The 20,333-nt window shown below is 39.2% G+C and overlaps 1 protein-coding gene across 1 annotated transcript in view; it reads right to left on the bottom strand.

The window, feature by feature from the left end:
• The window catches only part of LOC144250980 (uncharacterized), a 491,282-nt gene that overhangs the window by 423,897 nt on the left and 47,052 nt on the right, over positions 1-20,333 (bottom strand). The window contains exon 4 of the mRNA XM_077794129.1: positions 16,544-16,549. Coding sequence (XP_077650255.1) covers positions 16,544-16,549 — 6 coding nt within the window. The remainder of the gene's footprint in view (positions 1-16,543; positions 16,550-20,333) is intronic.

Here is a 20,333-nt window from a genome sequence, read left to right as displayed (position 1 = left end):
AGCAAGAGAAGGGGAAACACAAAGGGCACTTCCATGGAACGTTCTATACCAAACAGGACAATGAGGTAGTATTACAAAGGAATAGGTGAGTATAGGTCCTGAAGACATGCCTTCTACTTTCTTGCATAACACCCAAGTCACCATGAAATGTAGTGGTCCATCAGAGCCTCTTGCTTCAAGAAGGAAGGCATGGGTACTTCAGAGTGGCTCACCACAATCAACCTACTAACTAGTTTCTCTCATCCAGCCTCTCTCCTCCACCCACTTCCATGATGCAGCCCAGAGATCTTCAGGAATCTCTTTCAGATTGTACCCGAATAACATGCTATGGGACTCTCGAGGTGGATTTTCTTTTTTCTCTTATTTTGTAAATTTAATCAAAATTTACAGTAAGAGAGCTTATCTCCAGCAATTTCCTCTGCTCCCTCCAACATAATTCTACATGTTCTGCATTGTGGAATTTAAAAAAAAAAAAAAAACGCTTCATTGATAGTGATGTCTCTGTGTATTTAGCTGTTTTTATTGCGAGTTTATCTTCAGTAGGAGATTTTTTTGAGACTTTTTATTGTTTTTGCTGGGAGTCCTTTGATCGTGGGGCATGGGAGAATTCTACTAGAAGAAATTCTTTCTTCTGAAGAATTCCCTGAAATGACATTGTATTTGCACTGGCCTCAGATTTTTGTGAGATATGAAAAAAACTGTTGATCTCTAAGCCCACTAGGCCTAGAACTACAGTTTTGATTTCTTATGAAATGAGTTTCTTCCCCACCTGGAGCTAGAGTAGAAGCAAGCTTTCTTACCACCTGCCACTCCAGTGGGTAGGACTTTTCTTGTCCCTTCTCCATGAGGCAGAGCTCTTTGCAGATCCTGGCTGTGCAAGAATCTCCATGCAGTGTTTCTCACCTTCCATGGGTCCACAGGCTTCCCTCCTGTTTCTGGAAATTAAAGCAGAATTACCTGTGCTTGGAGGATGTTCCTGTTTGCCCTATAGTATATCAGATTATTGTTCTGACTTTGTGCCTTCTGTATTTCCAGTATCCTGAAATTTCCATTTCTTGAGAACAAAATAGGTATGACAGATACAATGTAGTCTTACTTCTCTATACTATAGTCTTATCCAAACTTTCTGAATGAGCATACAGACAGCATAACTCCTGTACCTGTCTCCCGTTGTCCGTGGTTATCTCTGGTCTACATTCTAATAGTCTACACTCTTAACTAATGGCATGCTGGTCAATGCCTCAAGCAGCCTGGACTTGTAGCCTTGCCAATTTCCATAGTGTAAATACTTCTACCTTCACCATTTTCAAATGGCTATTGTGGTGTCACTGGACATGGAATTTGGAAGACACATGCAGAATTGTCTCTTGCTGGCATAACTGGACTCTGGTTTGGCTATTACTACCTGTTCTTAAAGTTGTCAACTTAAGTGCCACTCTTTGAAAGTCTTCACTAATGCAGATTTTAGTCCCTGAATTATTTTCCTAAACCTAAGCCTTATTGTGCTGTATTGTAATTATCCATTTATTTCCCAGACTCTACATTGGATGGAAAAGCCAAGGTAGTAGAGATTCTAATAGGAACCTGTCTTACTGTTATATCCACAATCACCCAGCAGAGTTTGGCAAGTGAGGTCAGATGGGATTTCATGATCTACAGAAATGAAACTCCCTGTTCTCCCTGGTGGTGTGATAGTTTTAATGGTCATTCCCAAGATGGACATGTTACTATGATTCTCAACAGATATCCTAAACTGTGGACACACAGAGAGCCGAGTGCTGAGAGACCCCAGCCATAAAATGAGAGGTATGCCTTCATCATCCCGAGTTTTTTTTCCAGCTGTAATGTTCAACTCTGGCTTCTTGCTCCTGTTTTGAGGGTCTCAGCTCTCTGATGGTAGGGTTTGGCCTCTGGAATTGGTACTGCAAGAACAATTCCATCTCTTTGGGACTTTCTTTCTACCCCTTGGACAGAAGCTCTCATTTCAGGGACTTAAAAATCTCCCATGATGCACCCCACCAATAGTCCTCTATTTCTTTACATCTGTGTTTCTTTCTCTCCAAAGGAACCTGTCTCACACAGCCCCCACTTCTGGTCCCACTTCTGGGCAGAAGCATCTTCTAATGCTAACATGCCCTGGTAGGCCTTACATTTCCAGGTGGAGTAGCATTTCAGTAGGAGCCAATGGAAGAGCAGAAGTCTCAGGCTAAGTGTGGAAATCCAGGAAGAAAGATAGTTGAGAGGAGAGATCCGGATGTCAGTCACCTACCTTGAGGATCTCTGAGATGCTCCAGCACATTGTAGATGCAGCTGCCAGCTTAGTTTGCTGGACCAGGATGCTCTGGTGTCCACATACTCTTCATTTCTCATCTGCACCCTGCCTTCTAAGTTCAGATGGGCCTAAAATGATCCCACAGGGAATGGGGTTCCAGTTGCCATGGTTGACTCATGGATCACAATGCTCAGTTCAAGGCTGATAGGACTCTTGGGGAATTCTGTTGCTAGGCTTGCTGACTGCCACAGCCTGGACTTCAGGCCTACCCTGGATGGTGTGAAGGGGGTGGGCAAGCCTGTCTGGCCTTAGGGTAGGATTTGTTTATGTGTTCTAGAAGCTGGGGTCTGGAGAAGACTTTTGTTTGCATCAAGTGGCCTATTTACTCATTGGCTTCTCTTCAATGTCACTCATTGACTCCCTTTGGCTTTCTTCACCTGTTCAAGGGCATGGACAGGTATATGGGGGGTTAGTAAGAAACTAGTGTATCTGGGTTTAAGCTCACTACCACTACTTTAGGATTCAAGACCTAATCACTCTCTGAACCTCAGGCTCCTCCTCTGGGAAAGGGTATCTTAAAATATATCTTTCTGTATTGTTGGAAGGACTCTGGGTGCCCCACTACATGGCCTGACACATGGTACTCATGGAACCTCACTATCCTCCTCTCACCATATTTTCAGGGAGAGCAAATAGCACTTCTGGAATGATGTCATCAACAGCCAATCAGAAAGCTCCTGGGCTGGTCCAACAGGAGGACTCACTTATGTAATGTAATTGGCTTTCTCCCCCTACCCCTCAGGCAATGACTCTGGTTTGTGTTTGATTTATATCTTTTGGGTTGCATTGTTCCGAGAAACGTGTATTTGATAATGCATGCATTTTTTTTTAATTTTAAAGTATGCTATTTTGTTATATATCTCTGTTTCTTACTTTTTTCAATCAACGCTGTGATAAATGTGCCCATATCATTAGGTCTCCACCCAAGCTGTTCATTCTCTCTTGTGCATAGCTCTCTATGATGTATACTCACCATATGCTCCATGGAGGGATTTCCAGAACACCTCCAAGTTCCTGTCACCACCAAATGGCACTATCAGGAACATTTTCGGACCAGCCCTTATGGACCCGAGTGAGGTGTTCTTTGGAAGTGCATGCAGGGTCCATTTTAATTTGACTAAGTTTCATCAGGTTGTTCACCAGAAAGCCAGCTTCCCGTGACACTCCCAGCAGCAGTGTGTAAGTCCCAATTCCACCTGCCGCGGCCTGCTGTGGCTTTCAGACTTCGAAGCCATTTCTTCTCTATTATTCTATTTTCACAGTTTTAAAGCTATTTTGTTACATATCTCTATTTTCTTCTATTTTCTGCTTCTTTCCATGCTGTTTTCTGCTTTAACTGCCCCACCTGCTCTACGTCTCCCTGTCCTTACCTTTTCTCTAATCTTCCTCTCTAGAAACCTTCCCCAGGGGTTCGCCCTAGTCATGGTTTCTTTTGCTTCTATACCAGAGCATTAATTAGCCCCTTATCTTTCTGTTTTACCTTTAAGCACTATGATTGGTCCCTTAGATTATCCAATCTGGCACAATTCTGGGATGTAGATTCTCCCCTTGGACCACCTCTTAAGACAGTCATTGGCTCAGACCTCTATTTCTGGTTCCCCCAGATGTCTCCAGGATGCTAAGGGTCACATGGAATTAAACCTATTGGCTCCTTGGGTTAAGGAATATCTGCAATGAGCTTTTACCATAAAGGGGGCCATGCATATGACAGGCATTCATTTATGTGGACTACCTGGTATGCACATTGGTTTCATATTTTATTAAATTCGCCAAATTGACCAATTTTGATGTGAGGTAGCTGCAATTATGCAAGAAGAGTACCAATCTCATACATTATTTTATATGTAAACACAGTGGGAATCTTTTAGTTGTCCCCGTAGGTCCTGTGTTAGGACTGTGATCACTGTGATAAAATACCTGAGAAAAATCATCATAAAGAAGGAAAGGTTTTTTGTTGACTCATGGTTTCTGAGGGGTCTGTCTATGGTCACTTGGTCCCATCACTTTGGGCCTATGATGAAGCAAAACATCATGGTGGGGAGCAAATGGCCCAACAGAGCTACTCACCTCATCAAAGCTGGGAGGAGAAAAAGCAAAGGGCCTTACCTGTCAAGGACGCACCTCCAGAGGCCTCCTTCCTCTAACTAGGTCATACCTCTGAATGTTTCTAGCATCACCCAATAGTGCCACCAGCTGGGGACTGAGCCTTAGGAGGCATTTCAGATCTAAATAATAATAGGTCTCTCTCTCTTCCTTCTTGCATTATTTCCTCCAGCCCATAAGCATGCTATTGAGCAAACCCTGTCCTAATGCAAAGGATGTGTTATTTCCCTGCCTAGAACATTCTCCCCAACTCCTTTTTGGCCTGAACAAAGCAAACTCATTCTTCTCCCACCAAATTTCACTTCTCCAGGAAGATCTTTTCTGATATCTATTCTGGGTAAATTCTCCTGCCAGATGTTCCCATTCCCTATCATCACACACTGTGTTATACTTAAATGTTATTTTGCTACAAAATATGAGCAACCTAAGGATGTGATTGTGCTTATCCCATCCACTGCTGTGTTTCCGTTGTCCAGCCAAGCACTTTGCATCTAGTATGTGCTCAAAAAACATTTGAGTAATTTTGTTGAATAATGGAGAGGCAATGTGTCCAGGAGGCTGAGTTTAAATCACAGTCCAGTTATGAGTTCTAGGAGGAAACCATCATTCCTGATCTACCTTATGGTTTTTACATGTGAAAAAAATTCAGATATAAGGATGTACAAAAATATGGCAAGATTATTATCTGGGTAAAGATCATTAGGTAGCTCTGCTCCTATTTAGAGGAATGTAAATACCAACTGCTTGAATAGGAGGATAAAATAATGCTCTCATCCTAATATAATTTCATAAATCAAAGATTGTCATCAGCAGGTTGCTAGATATGGAAGGGAGCCTGGAGTGTGTCCAGTCTAGATATTTTGTTTTGCCTGGAAAGGGAATTGACTGGGAATCAATTTATATGACTAGCCCAAAGTCACAGAGCCATCTAGCAACAGGGTTCTGGTCCTACCCTTCACACACCCTAGGCATGTGCCCTGGTGGGAGGATGCAGCCCAGAAGCAGCCTCCTCTTTGGCTCCTGCCACGCCGACCTTTGTTTGAGTCCAGCTTCCCACAAGCCATTATTTCTTAGAATCATAGAATCATCAAATTCTCTTGTGTTTTTCCCTTTTTTTCCCCTCCATGCCTCTACCTGACCCAGTTCTTTTCACTGACCCATGAAGAAGTAGCAAAGAGAGAAGTGCACATCCCCGCTCAAGCTTTCCTGTGCTGTGATTTCAGTGTGCAACCTCCCCCACCAAGGTCAGCCAGTGGCGAAGTTATCTGGGGGACCAGATGCTAGATTTCTTGTTCCTTAGCAGAGCCAAGTTGTTCTCAATACACACAGTTTCCCAGGAAGAAGAGTCCACTGTATTTACATTTTTTTCTAGTTGCTACAGGAATTAGAGGGAGTGGCAAAAATAATCCTAAGAAGGGGTCCTTTGTGTCCAACTGTTTTAAAACAAGATTTTTCATAAGTGTTGACTCTCTCCCCAGAGTGAAGCACAGAAGTGCAAAAGTTCAGCCTGAGCCTTGCCCACTCCTTTGCTTGAGACCTTCCAAGAGACTCACAAGGCTTTTATTTTCCAGGGCCCATGTGGCCATAAATTGCAATGGACATTAATTTATGAAAACAAATGACACCAGCCTACTCCACGACATTTTGAAATGGGAGAATTAAGCAGGGCAATAAAACAGGAATAAAAGAAAAAACATTCCGACCCCATAGCTGCCCTGGCTATGTCCCAAATGACACCAGGACCCTGAGTATCCCTATTCCAACCCCCTCCACTCTTGCAAAGTTAGAGTTATTTGATCAAAGGTGAAAAATTAGCTCTTTGTCACAGAGTGTGGCAGGAAATTAAACACATCCAATGCTTTCTCCATGGGACTATAATCACCATCCCATCTGCAGAATTTACATCAGTGGTCACAACGTAGGCAGAGAAAAGGAATCAGATCATCAGCAGTGGTGGCTTAGTCCATTCTCTCCAGGATTTACAGGGCTTAATGAATTCCCCTGGATATTTGCTGAGATTTGGGGGAGCTCCTAAGAACATCAAGAGGGTGGTTTATAGGCGTGTAGAAGTAGAGACAATTCTAATATCCTTATGGTGGTACTTTCATTCTCCAGCATTGAGGAGACAAGCTATCAATACATAGTACCACCTCCAATTCCATGGGAGAGATGTGGAGGGATGGAGCTGGACAATGTGTCTGTGATTTAAGGCAATGTAGTGGGATCTCTCTTGGTCTCCATTTCTTTGGTTGCTTGGACCTGATACATCTGAGTTTTTCAGATGCAAATACAAAGATTGGAAAGAGACACATAGCCCTACAACAGTATCTCCTGAGGTCATCAATTGGCACCAATTTACAACTCATTTTCATTTTTTAGGCTACATTTAACATACAAAATTTTAGATGGTGGCTTAAAAGGAGAGGCTATAATTTCTCCCCTTTAGTCCCTATCCCATCAAATGAAAGGACACAAGACCGAAATAGGATCAAAGGACCAATCAATTTATTGGTGAAGTACATACTTCATCATTCCTTAAAAGTAGGGCTTTTAATAAATAAATAAATTTATTTTTAAAAAGTAGGGCTTCTAGAAAATTTTTGGAGAATAGAAAATAAACTTCAATATTAATAGGCATTTTATTTCACCTACTAAAATCTTGGTCTTAATTCACCTTTTTGGACAACTGATCTGTGAGCTATCTGCCTAGCTTCCTTTATTGTAGCTGCAAGGAATCACCTGCCTTGCCCCACACCCTGGCACAGCTGGACAACAGAGGAAAGGTGGCTGTGCTCCCCGATCGCCTCCAAAGATGAGCTGGCTCAGGGGAGTTAGCCACAGGGAGTTTACTATGAGGGAGAAGAAGGCACAAGACAATGAGCAGGCAATTCCCCCAAGAGAACACAGAGCCAAGGAACTAGAAAACAATACCATGTGTGAACGGTGGACAGCATTTAACATGTCACCCCACCCTCTATTAAATGTGATTCAGTGAAAGCCCCAGCAGTCAGCTTAGTGATTCCCCTGCTTCAGGGGGGGATCTACCAAGCAGGTTGAGAAATGGTGGAAGTCTCATGTTCTTTTCCCTCTAAGAGTGCAGTTGTTCCTCATCTCCATTATCAGGAAGGGTTTCCTGACTAGGGAGCTGAGGAAAGGGAAACATAACCAGTATTAGAAATTTTGGCAAGATCTTTCCTTGGAAGTTTGAAGACCACAGAGAACCACATCGTTCTTCACTTAGGGAAAGAGACATCCCAAGTGGGACAGGATCCTTAACGTTCTCTCTTAGGGTGTTTCCATCCTGGAAATGGAATAAAACCATCTTCCTGGTGAGATATCTGATGGATCCCATTCAACAGCCTTCTCAGTTGGTCCCAAGAGATAGTTCCAAAGAGAACACCTCTGGCTACAGGAAGCCGGGACCTCCGAGGTCATCTACTGGAAGGGGAAGCAATGGTCCGAAGCCTACAAGCAGGGTTCTCATCACTGATGTAAAGCTAGGCCTTTCTCTTAGACCTTCCTGAGTCTGACATGAGAGAAGCTAAAAGCTGTGAATCATTCGCTCCAAGGCAGCATTGGAAGAGGTGATGAAAGCTCAGAGGAGCCAAGAGGGAGGAAAAGTCCAGGAAAAGATTTCCAGAGATAAAGAGAACAATTCCTTAGTGAGGCAGCTTGGAGAAAACACTCTCAGGGAGGCACATCTTCAGTCTGTCTTTAACAGATGTTGACTAACTCGCTGTCGGGCTGGAGCCAGCTGCCGCTGACTGAGGAATATTTTCCATCACAGATCCTTTGTGGTGAAAAAGAATAAAACTGAAAATGGATGGCACCAGATTGGGTCCATGATTTATTCGTTGAATCTTGTCACCAGAATCAAAGAAACCCATTCAGGGAGGCTAGGGCAAAGGAAAAAGCAAAGAAATATATTTGATATGAATCAGCTATTTGGGGTCCATCTGGGGAGTTTCTTTATAATCTAAAAGGAAGAAAATAATACTTCAGTGATCACTTGTAGTAAACTTTCATGAACTTCATTTGAGTTGGGGATATAGCTCGGTGGTAGAGTTCAGGTTTAGCATTGTGCAAGGCCCTGGGTTCAATCCCCAGCACCACATCACCTGCATGTGAGTGAGTGTGTGTACACATGCACACACACACACACACACACACACACACAGAGAAGAAAGAAAAGAAAAAATAACTTAATTTACTAAGAATATAGAGCAGTACATACTAAGGATGGAACTCTCTCAGCAACTCAAAAGTGATTGAATCCCTAGGATGGGAAGCTTTCCTCACAGGTCCTTGGGCCCATTAGCCTGCCTCTAAGGACTGTGGCCAGGCCAAACATGGAAGTTCCCTGTCCTCATTATATGACTTGCTCCTGTACTTTGCAGTATTTGGAAGTAGCATGCTCTGAGGATGGACCTTTGGGGAAATTTTATTCCACCTTTCTGCTCCTCAGATGCCTTTCTTTTCTTTCCTGCTTCAGGATTTCGTGTTGGCTGTCCTTAGGCCTAAAACACTCTGGCACCAGCTATTCACCTGTCAGATTCCTTCGTACTCCTCTGGTGTGGAGTAGAATGCCACTTCCTCCCTCACAGCCTCATCTCAAGTAAAGATAATCTCCTATCATGTTCTATTCCATTTCTCTATTTATTTACAAAATAATAATGATCAGGCTATCAAATTTTGATGGTATCAGATTATCAGAGAAGAATTCTAAATGGAAAATTGGAAAGGGTTTTGAGCTAAATGAAAATCAAAATTTGTGGCATGGTACTAAATATATAACTCCAAATATTTATACTAGGAAATAAAATGAATACCTTAAATCAATTATTTCACCATCTGCCTTAAGAAAATGGAGAGAGAGAGAGAGAGAAGCAAATAAAAACCAAAACAAAATTTAAAAGGACATGATAGAGAACAAAGTAGAAATCAGTGAAATGAAAAAGGGTAAAACAATAGAAAAATAACAATGAAATGACAGGAGTTCTTTAAAAACATCAATAAAGTTAACCTCTAATTACAATGATGAAAAAAAAAACAGAGAGAGAAATAAAGGACACAAATAATCAATATTTAGAATGAGAGGGGCAACACTATAAATCCCACATGTGAAAAGGACAGTAGGGAAACATTAGGTCAACTGTATGCTAATAACTGGACAACCTAATCCCTTAAAAGACACAAAGTGTAAAAGCTCACTCTAGATGAAATAGGCACCAATAACATGAACAGCTCTGCATCTAATAAAGCTAAAACTCTTCCTACAAAGAAAACTCTAGAATTACTTGGCTTCATTGGAGAATTTAAAAAAAAAAAACATAATACCAATTCTAGGCAAAGAACTACAGAAAGTTGGAAAGGAGGGAATATTTTTCCCTCTGTGAATACAGTATTACTCTAATACAAAAAGCATACAAAGACTTTATAGGATAAGAAAGTCACATATTAGCAACTATCATGAACATAGATGTAAAACTTCTAGACAAAACTTTGCAAACCAAGTTCCATAATATACATAAAGAATATGATACAAGTAAGGTTTACCCAAGGAAGGCAAGTTTGGCTTTATATTTGGCCATAAGTTAATGTAATTGACTCTAGTGGCATACTTTAAAAAACAAAAACCATGTGATCATTTTCAAAAATTTTAAAAAATATATCCATTAGCCATTACTGACTAAAAAAATTAATTTAAATCTAAAAGCCACATACCTTCAGCAAACTGGGAATAGAAAAGAACTATCTTGATAGTACTTAGTGATGAGAGAAAATGTTCTTCCCCCTGAGTTCAGAAGATGGCATCTGCTTTAACAGATTCTGTTCTACATTGAAATGCAGGAAAATTAGGCAGGAAATATATTTTTTAAAAAAATTCATAATTTTTTAGAAAAGTGAAATCTTTCTTTATAGACAAAATGATTGTCCAGATAGAAAATCAGATAAAATCTGTAAAAACCCATTGGATTTCTGTATTTTAGCAAAGCACTTGGAAAGTGATATTTTAAATATTATTTATAAAAATATAAAATATGAAATGTGTGTGGAAATTTGACAAAAGATGTAAAAGGTCTATGAATTAAAAACTAGAAAACATTACTAAGAGAAATTTGAAAATACCTATATAAATGGAAACATATAACATGTTCATGACATAGTATATTTGTGCTATTAAGATATCGATTTTCTCCTGATTGAGCTATACATTAATTGCAATCTAAATAAAAATTCCAGCATATTTTTGGTGTCATTTGACAAGCTGGTTCTAAAATTCATGAGAAAATTCAAAAGACTAAGAGCAATCAACATATTTGAAAAAAAAATCAATGCCTAACACTGAGTTCAAAACATTATTATAAAAGTTAGAAAAATCTGGTGAGGATGTAGCAGGAAAGGTATACTTACATATTGCTGGTGGTATTGCAAATTGACACAATCACTCTGTAAAGCAGTATGGAAATTCCTTAGAAAAGTTGGAATGGAACCACCATTTGATCCAGCTATCCCTCTCCTGGGTCCATACACAAAGGACTTAAAATCAGCATACTATAGTAATGCAGCCACATCAATGTTTATAGCAGCTCAATTCACAATAGCTAAACTGTGGAAGCAATCTAGATACCCTTCAACAGATGAATGGATAAAGAAACTGTGGTACATATACACAATGAAATATTACTCAGCATTAAAAGAGAATAAATTATGGCATTTGCAGGGAAATGGATGGAGCTAGAGAATATCCTGCTAAGTAAAGTAAGCTAATCCCAAAATACTAAAGGCTGAATGTTCTCTCTGATAAGTAGATGCTTATCCATAATTGGGGGGAGGGGATGGGAAAAATGGAGGAAATTTCATTGGGCAAAGGGAAGGAAAGAAAGGGGAGGAGGTATGGGGGCAGGAAAGATGGTGGAATGTGATGGACATTATTATCCTAGGTACATGTATGACTGTATATATGGTGTTATGCTACATCATATACAATCAGAGAAATGAAAAAATTTGCTGCAATTGTATACAATGAATCAAAATGCATTCTGCTGTCATATATACCTAATTAAAATAAATAAATTTATTTTATAAAAAACTACAGAAATCAAGACAACAAACAAATCAGTGGAATGAAGACTACAAAATCAGACCCATGCATATATGAAAATCTTGTGGTTTTGTTTTGTTAACCAAGATACAAAAGTGATTCAATGTAGAAAGGATAGGTTTTCAAAAAGTGGATATCCTTGCCAAAGGATGATCTTCAATCAATATCTTATACCATAATCAAAAATTAACTCAAAATATATAATGTAAAATGTAAGCTATAAAAATTGAGGAGACAACATAGGAACTTGGATTAGACAACACCTAAAGCATAATCTCTAAAAGGAAAAGTTTACACATTGAACTTTATCAACATTAGAAACTTCTCCTCTTCAAATGTCACTGTAAAGAGAATTAAAAGACAAAATGTAGCCTGGGAGATAGTTTTGCAAGAATATACTGATAAAAGGAGTTTTATCCAGAATTAATAAAGAACTCTCAAAATTAAATAAGAAGAAAAAGCAAACCCAATAAAAATGGGCAAAATATTTAAACAGGTATTCACTAAAGAAAATATATGATTGGTAAATAAGCACATGGGAAGATGATCAATAACAGTAAATTCAACTACAATGAGAACCCACTACAGATTTATTGAAATGGCTAACATTAAATGCATGACCCATACCAATTGTTGCCAAGGATATGGAGCAATTGGAATTCTCATATATTGCTGATGGGTTTGACTTTAAAAAACAATTTGGCAAATTTCTTTAAAAAATTAAATGTGTACTTATTATACAATCCAGCAATTCCATGCTCAGGTAAAATAACAACTTAGAACTGGGAACACAAAGAATCAGGAATATGAATATTTAGAGCAGCTTGACATAATTGTCCAAAACCGCAAACTATCCAAATGTCTTTCAACAGGTGAATCATTAAACAAGATGTGGCATATCTTATACACACAATCATATTCTACTCTGTAATGAAAAGGGGTAATTTCTTTTTGTATTAAAAGAATCCAAAATGCAGGTGAATCTCAAAATAATTATGTTAAATTATACAAACCAGATCCTGCCAAAAAAAAAAAAAAACTAAAACCTAGACAGAATATCCAGTGCTCTGCCCTTACCAGCCAAAAAAACTTAGAAATGATTTTTTTAGGAGTAAGTTATACCTAAAATAAGAAACAATTGATCAGAATCAGTACCACTGGATTATGCTTTCAGACACCAGTTTATTCTCTGGTATGCATTTTGTGTCATGCGCTTTTTTATTTGCCATATCTAGGGTCACTGCCATTTCTTTGGACATCTCGCCCTCCCCATCAACATGACCACTACAAAGCAACCTTGAGAGTGGACTTAGAATTCACTGTTAGATATGTGCCAGGGCAGCTCAGTCATTCCTCAAACAACCCCGGGCTTGTAACTCTGATGCCTCTAGCTGGAAGAGGGGAAATCTTGGTCATCTAAAGGTGACCCAACAAAGTAGGTAAAATTCCCGACTTCTACTTGGAATAGTGTGGCTAGAAATCTGTCTCGACCCCTCGCCAGCAAGGGAAACACAACACAGGATTCTTCTGTCAGCAGTTTATTCAGGACCCTTGAAGCATGATGAGAAAACAGGAACAGAGAGCGAGCGGTCGGTCTGCCCCAGCTTAAGTACCCAGCCCCGCCAATGAATTAGCACCACATGGAGAAGTCTAATAGGTACAGCGCAGCGGAAGCAGGCCAGAGCCCAGCCCCACAGCCTTACAAGGAGTTGTTTACTTCTAACAACTCTAACCGCTAACAAAGCGGAAGCAGAGACCAGCGCCATATTCAGGGTGCGGTCGCCGGCTCCCAACAGAAATCCCTAGAATCCACAGAAACATGGCCTAGTCCTACATCCTGACTATTTCAAGTGTCCCTGTGTCTTCTGCGCTGTCACATCTTCTCCGGTGTTCCTGAGTTGCAAGGGCTGCAAACCCACTGGTACTGTGATGTTTCCCAGAACCAGCTTCCTGACAGGTGTTCTTTTCACCTCTCCAGCCCAGGCAACTGCTCTTAGGTTAAATATTCCTGAAGTGGTCATTACTGGTCGGGATCTGTCTCCTGGATCCTCTCCCAGGAGTCTCCAGTCTCCATCACTTCCTTCCTGCCCTCAACTCCTGCCTCAAACTGTGAGTGGGAAAGTAGGATTGGAATTCTTGGTGGAGACCCATCAACTTGAATACAGCAGCTGGTGAGCCCCTCAGAGACACCCCTGAAGAAACAGATTCTAGACAATCTTATGACATGTCAATGGCGCCAACTTGGCAGTTTTTATTGCAGCCATCCTCTTCATGAAGAAAGTGGTGACTGGAGAGGCACAAAGACATTTGGAAAGCAGTTTGGAGATTCCTTGGAAAACTGGGTATGGAACCACCATTTGGCCCAGCTATCCCACATCTCAGTTTATACCCAAAGGACTTAAAAACAACATACAATAGTAATGCAGCCTCATCAATGTTCAAACAACATAATTCACAATAGCAAAATTGTGCAACTAACCTAGATGCCCTTCAGTAGATGAATGGATAAAGAGAATGTGGTATATATACACAATAGAATATCATTCAGCATTAAAAGAGAATAAAATCATGGAATTTACAGATAAATGGATGGAGTTTGAGAATATTATGCTAAATGAAATAAGCCAATCCCAAAAACTCAAATGCCGAATGTTTTCTCTGATATGAGGATGCTGTTCCATAATGGGGATGGGGGCAGAGGATGGTCCAAGAAATAGATGAACATTAGATAGGGAAAAGGGGACGGAGAGGAAGGGAGGGAGCATGGGTGTAGCAAAGACGGTGGAATGAGATGAACATTATTAGCCTAAGTACAAATGGTGTGACTTTACTTTGTGTACAACCAGACATGAAAAATTGTGCTCTACATGTGTACTATAATTTGAAGTACATTCTGCTGTCATATATAATAAATTATAATAAATAAATAAATAAAAACACATGCAAAAAAGGAACAAGGGAGATGGGCTGGGGTTATGGCTCAGTGGTAGAGTGCTTGCCTTAAATGTTGAGGGACTGGGTTCAATTCTCAGCATCACATATAAATAAAATAAAGGTACATTGACAACTAAAAAAATATTTTAAAAAAAGAACAAGGAAAATGGCTGAGGAAGCCAGGAAGCCAGCTTCTCCTCTCCTGCCATCCTGGACTGTTGAATTGCAGACAAACAGTTTTGAGAAAGTTTAGTCATGCCTCCCCAGCTGTGCCCACCGCTGGATGCCTTCTGGGATACCACTTCCAAATATTTGAAAATTTTTGAGAGATTATTTTTTGTGGAAATAGAGCCAAAAGTTTCAGGGAATTATACAAGTTTCTAAGAAGCTGGAACCAAAGAAAGGGCTCAGTGTGAGTGGAAAGGAATATTTTAAACAAATCTGATACTAAGATTGCAGCTGTATTTAAAAGTGATTAACAGCATTTAAGAATTTGTGAGAAAGATACCAAGGGGTAGAAAAGTATTTTAAAGATGAAACAGAGATTAAGCTCCTGACGTGTTAATAGAAGACTAGTCTGTTTTGATGGAAGTCTTCTCTTTTTAATTTTTCCTCCTCTTTTAAACATTATCCTATATTGAAATAATAATTATATTAATTTTGATTATGTTCATGCCATGGTAATCCACTCCCATTAACCTTTCAGACAGCAGTGGTGTAGCAGTCTCAATCATGGGTCCAAGATTTCATTTACCACTTGTTGACAGAAGCTCAAATAGAGGCTCATCTAAGAGTGATGTCCAAAGGTCCTGAGGACCTGCACAAAGTTACCAAAGCAACTCACCACTTCTTCCTCACTTTCCTCTTGCCCATCTATGCTTCAACTTGCACCTCTCTTCCCTTGACAGAGAGGCAGAACCCCTCCCTTAGCATGAAGTGAGCACAGTTCTAAAAATGGACTCCGTCCCTTTTCCTCTAATTCCTTTGTCTCCAGGCACATAATTATTCCTATTGTGTAAGATTCGTGCTGTCATGTGCATTGGACCAGACATTCCTAGACGTACTATATTCTGGATCTTTTCATCCTTATTTGATTCTAAAACCAATAGCATGCTATAAATAAACCTGAGCAAGATTCCAAAGGCAATGTCTTCTTATTCTGCTAATCAGTGGCTTTCTAACTTTGAGAGAATCAGCTCTTTTAAAAAGCCACTGTAGAAACAAGGTACAATAGGGAGAAAACAAGTGAACATAAAAGGGCATTCAGGGACCCCTGTGACACTCGGCTATAGGTGTTAGAATTTGAAAGGACCTTGGAAAATGTGGTCCAATTCCATCAGTGTGACATTAGCCAGGGAGCCTGCACACACCTTTGCACACCCCTAAGCTTCAATCAGTGAGAGTCAGGTCCAGGACCCAGGTGTACTGATATATGAAGCCTTTCCAATTTCATTACCTTGCTGTCTGCTCACTTCTTAGTGTAAATGGAGAAACACAAGACTTGTGTCCATCTGGAATGAACATGGTACCCTCTATCAAAAGTTTCCTCAGCCCTGAAGCAGAGGACAGTTACAGAGGTCTCCTTGGGAAGACACCAAGAAATCACACAAAAACCAGCATCAGCTTTGAAATCACCAAGAAGCAGCAAACCTCTTGGGAAGAGCTAACACTGATCGTTGGTTCTCTTTTTCTAAAAAACGATTTTCTCTCAAGCCCTAGGACCTTATCAGGCCACCAGCCCCAACCTTCAGCCCCAGCTCTGGAAAAGTGGATCTTCCTTGAAGGGCCAGCACTTGACCTTGCTGACTAAGGGGTAGAGAGCTTTTGTTCATCAAGGAAAATTTCCTAAGGAAAAGGAATGCATTTATCTTAATTCTACCCTTATGTTTAAAGAGTGTTTCTCCTGGGGACTTCTTCTCTTAATTGGAAAGAGAAAGAAGAAAAAAGTATTTGAATAACACACTATATAGCTTCCTATCCTAGTGTCATGGATGATAAACTGAATCCCCTTAAAAAGCTTTAGAACAGAGTTCCCATGACCTCAAGCAACCAGGGCTGTGTGGTTAGACCATTGCCTGGGAGGGTTCTCCTTCCTTGGAGGACCACCTGTTCCAACCATTAGACTTCCCTGGGTGACTGTCTGGGGTTTACATTACTTGTCAGGACTTTAGTTGAACTCTGGGAAAAGTAGGTTAAAAGTCTACGGAGCAAAAGACAAGCAATAACAGGAACTAGCAGGAAAATAGGAATTTAAGTTAGACTGCTGGCAGAAGTTTTCCAGAGAGGATTATGAGTGCTGGAATATATTTCTAGATATCCATGAATAGTTTAATAATTAGGCAAAGCCAGGGGAAAACTAAAATAAAAATAAAGAAAATTGAATGACAGAGATCCTGATATGATTAAGTTTGCCATCCATGAACACCCTGAGGTGCAGGCTAAGGAGAGATGCTTGTGAATTTGTTCATACAAAATTCTCTGAAGGGTAGCTTTTTCTCTAGTTGGCTGGGTCATCCTTCTTTTTTGGTCTTTGTCTCTCTTAGTCCCAATCATCAGATGCACTCCTGTCCTAAACCTGTTTATGGACATTCATGTCCAGATTCTCCTTTCCTCTTGAAAGGAAACTTGAGATCTGAGTCTTCTGTCACCTTCTCTCTTGACCTGTCCACCCATGCTCAGTCTTACCTATAGACCCTCTTAGGTTTCATTCCTTGCCCCAGAGACAGCCCCCTATGGAGCTAGGAAGAAGCAGGCCACACCTGCCTTTTGAGCCAGCCTTTCTCTAGCCTCACCTCCTCTTCCTTTAGAGCTCTAATGACCATCCTGTTCAGAAACAAATTCCCAGTATTTTCTTCCACAAAACTGCCTTTCCCAGGATACAAGGCCTAGCCCTCTAGAATTCTCTATATCTTCTTCCCTCAAAAATCTGCCAACAGGTAAGAATTTTAAAGCAATAATTCAGGCCAAATCATTAGTGTCTAAAAACTGATTTCATCGGTGACCTGCCTGAGTGCCAACAATAGCAATGCAAGTTTCTATTTTATAGTCTCATTTCCTGCTCACAGGCACCCTGTGAGGTATCACAAAGATATAGTACAGGTATCTGAGTCAATTCCAACGAAGGAAAGGGCCTTTCTGTGATGTTGCCAACATCTTTCATCTTATTAACCCTAACCCTAACCCTACCCTGTCCTCTGTCCTTCTCTCTCATCTCATTTTCTGCCACTCTCTGACTATTCACTGATTGTCATACTTTTTGCTAAAGTATAATTTTCATAAAGATAGAAATTCAACTTATTAATTAATAAGTCAGCAACTTGTTAAGATTGGTTCACAAGAATATTCAAAGAGCAGAAATATATGTTCATAAAGGCCATATAATGCTGATATATATTTGCTAATAGGTTAAAAATGATTAATACTCTATAAGATGATTAAAAATATGTTTGAGACAATCAAAATGGAGCTTGGCATGGTGCCACATGCCTGTAATCCCAGTGGCTCAGGAGGCTGAGGCAGGAGGATCATAAGCCTCAGCAACTTACAGAGGTTCTAAGCAATTTAGCAAGACTCTGTCTCTAAATGAAATATAAAAAGGGCTGGGGATGTGGTTCACCCTGGGGCTCAACCCCTGGTACAAAGAAAAAAAAAACTTTAGCTAGACTTACCAAGAAAGAAAAAAAAGACTAAAATTAATAAAATCAGGAATAAAAAAAAGAGATGTCACTACCAATCTTAAGTAAATAAAAACATTTATACAGGAATACTATGAAAAACTGGATAAGAACAAATTAAGTGACTCACATAGAATAGAAATCCCTAGAAAGACACAAGTTACAGAAATTTACCCAATAAATATAGAAAAAAATAGATTAATAACAAGTAAAACAACTGAATTGTTAGGTTTAAAACTTACCAATATGCCCTAAAGAAGAATTAACATCAATCTTTCAAAAACTCTTCCCCCAAACTATACGAACAGATAACATTTTCTCATCTCATTATATGAGGTCAGAATTACTGGTTCCTCATACACCAAAACATCAGAAGGAAATAAAATGGCAGCCCAATATTCTCCATGAATACAGACATGAAAATACTCAACAAAACATTAGCAGGCTAAATCAAGCAACATTCATAAAGTAGTATATACCTAAACCAATTGGAACTTATCCCAAAAATGCAGGGTGATTTCAAAAGTCTGAAACATCATTCATGTAATATACCATGTATATTACATGGTATATTGTAATATGGTAAAACGTCATATGATCCTTGCAATGAATATAGGGGGGGGAAATGACAAAACCTAAATGCCTTTTGGGGAAAACCTGCACAACAAAGTGGGACAGAAAAGAATTTTCTCCAACTGGTAAAGACCATTTATGGAAAATCCACATGCTAACATAATATGTAATGGTTAAGACTGAATACTTTCCCTAAAAGATCAGGATCAAGGCAAGAATGCAAATTCTTACAACTTCTATTCAACGTTGTAATAGAAGGTCTAGCCAGGGCAATTAGGCAAGAAAAAGAAATAAATGTCACCCAGATTGGAAAAGAAAAAATGAAACTATCTCTATGAGCAGATGACATGGTTTTGTATTATAAAAACTTCTAAGTAATCCACTAAAAAACTTTTAAAACTATTAAATGAATTCAGCAAAGTTGGAGGATAAAAGATCAATATGTAAAAATCACCTATATTTCTGTATACTTGCGGTGAAATTTTTGAAAATAAAATTAAGAAACCAATTTTTCTTATAATAGTATTAAAATATTTAGGAACATATGTGATAAAAGAAATATAAGACATACACCAAAAATTATAATATATCATTAAAGAAATTTAAAAATCTAAACAAATAGAAAAACAGTCCACACCCATGGATAAGATGACTTAACATTGCTAAGGTGATTATGCTTCCCAGCCCGATTGACAAGATCTGGTATCTATCAAGATAGATAGATACCAGTTGCTTTGTTGCAGAAATGGACAGACTAACCCTCAAGTTTATATAGAAATATAAGAGACTTCAAAACTAAAAAAAATTCAAAAAATAAGAATAAAATTGAAGAATTTATACTTCCCAATTTCAAAACTCAACACAAAACTATAGTAACAAAGACAGTATGGTTCTGACACAAGGATGTGTCAATCAATGAAATAGAATTGAGAATCCACAAATAAAACCACACATTTATGACAATTCATGTTCAACAGGAGTATTTGGATAATTCAACAGGGAAACAAAACCCTTTTTGGTGGAAGGGACTACTGGATAATCACAAGCAAAATAATGAATTTGAATCTTCACCACAATACTCACAAGCATTAACTTAAAAAAGATCCTAGAACTACATATAAGTTACAAACACTGAAAATCTTAGAAGAAAACATAGGAGTAAATCGTCATGCCTTTGGAGCAATGGTTTTCTCTGAAACCACTAAAAAGCATAAACAACAAAAGAAAAAATATATATAAATTGAATTTAACATTGAGAACTTTTGTTCTCATGTAATACCCTCAAGAAACAGAAAAGGCAATTTTCATAATGGAAGAAAATATTTGCCAAACATATATTGGATAAGGAATTTCTATTCAAAATACATAAACTCAATGCTTTAGTCAGATTTTTCACTGCTATGACCAAAATATTTGACAAGAAGAATTAAAACATGAAATGTTTATTTGGTGCTAATGGTTTCAGAAGTCTCAGTCCATAGATGGCCAACTTCATTCCCCAAGGCTGGAGGTGAGGCATGATGTCATGGGCGAAGGGTATGGTAGGGGAAAGAGGCTTAGGACATGATAATCAGAAAGCAGAGAGAGCTCTGCTCACCAAGGGCAAACTATA

This window comes from Urocitellus parryii, chromosome Y, assembly GCF_045843805.1.
Source record: "Urocitellus parryii isolate mUroPar1 chromosome Y, mUroPar1.hap1, whole genome shotgun sequence".
Classification (NCBI taxonomy): Eukaryota; Metazoa; Chordata; class Mammalia; order Rodentia; family Sciuridae; genus Urocitellus; species Urocitellus parryii.
Note: the sequence above shows the minus strand (reverse complement) of the source record. Positions and strands in the feature narration are given on the sequence as shown.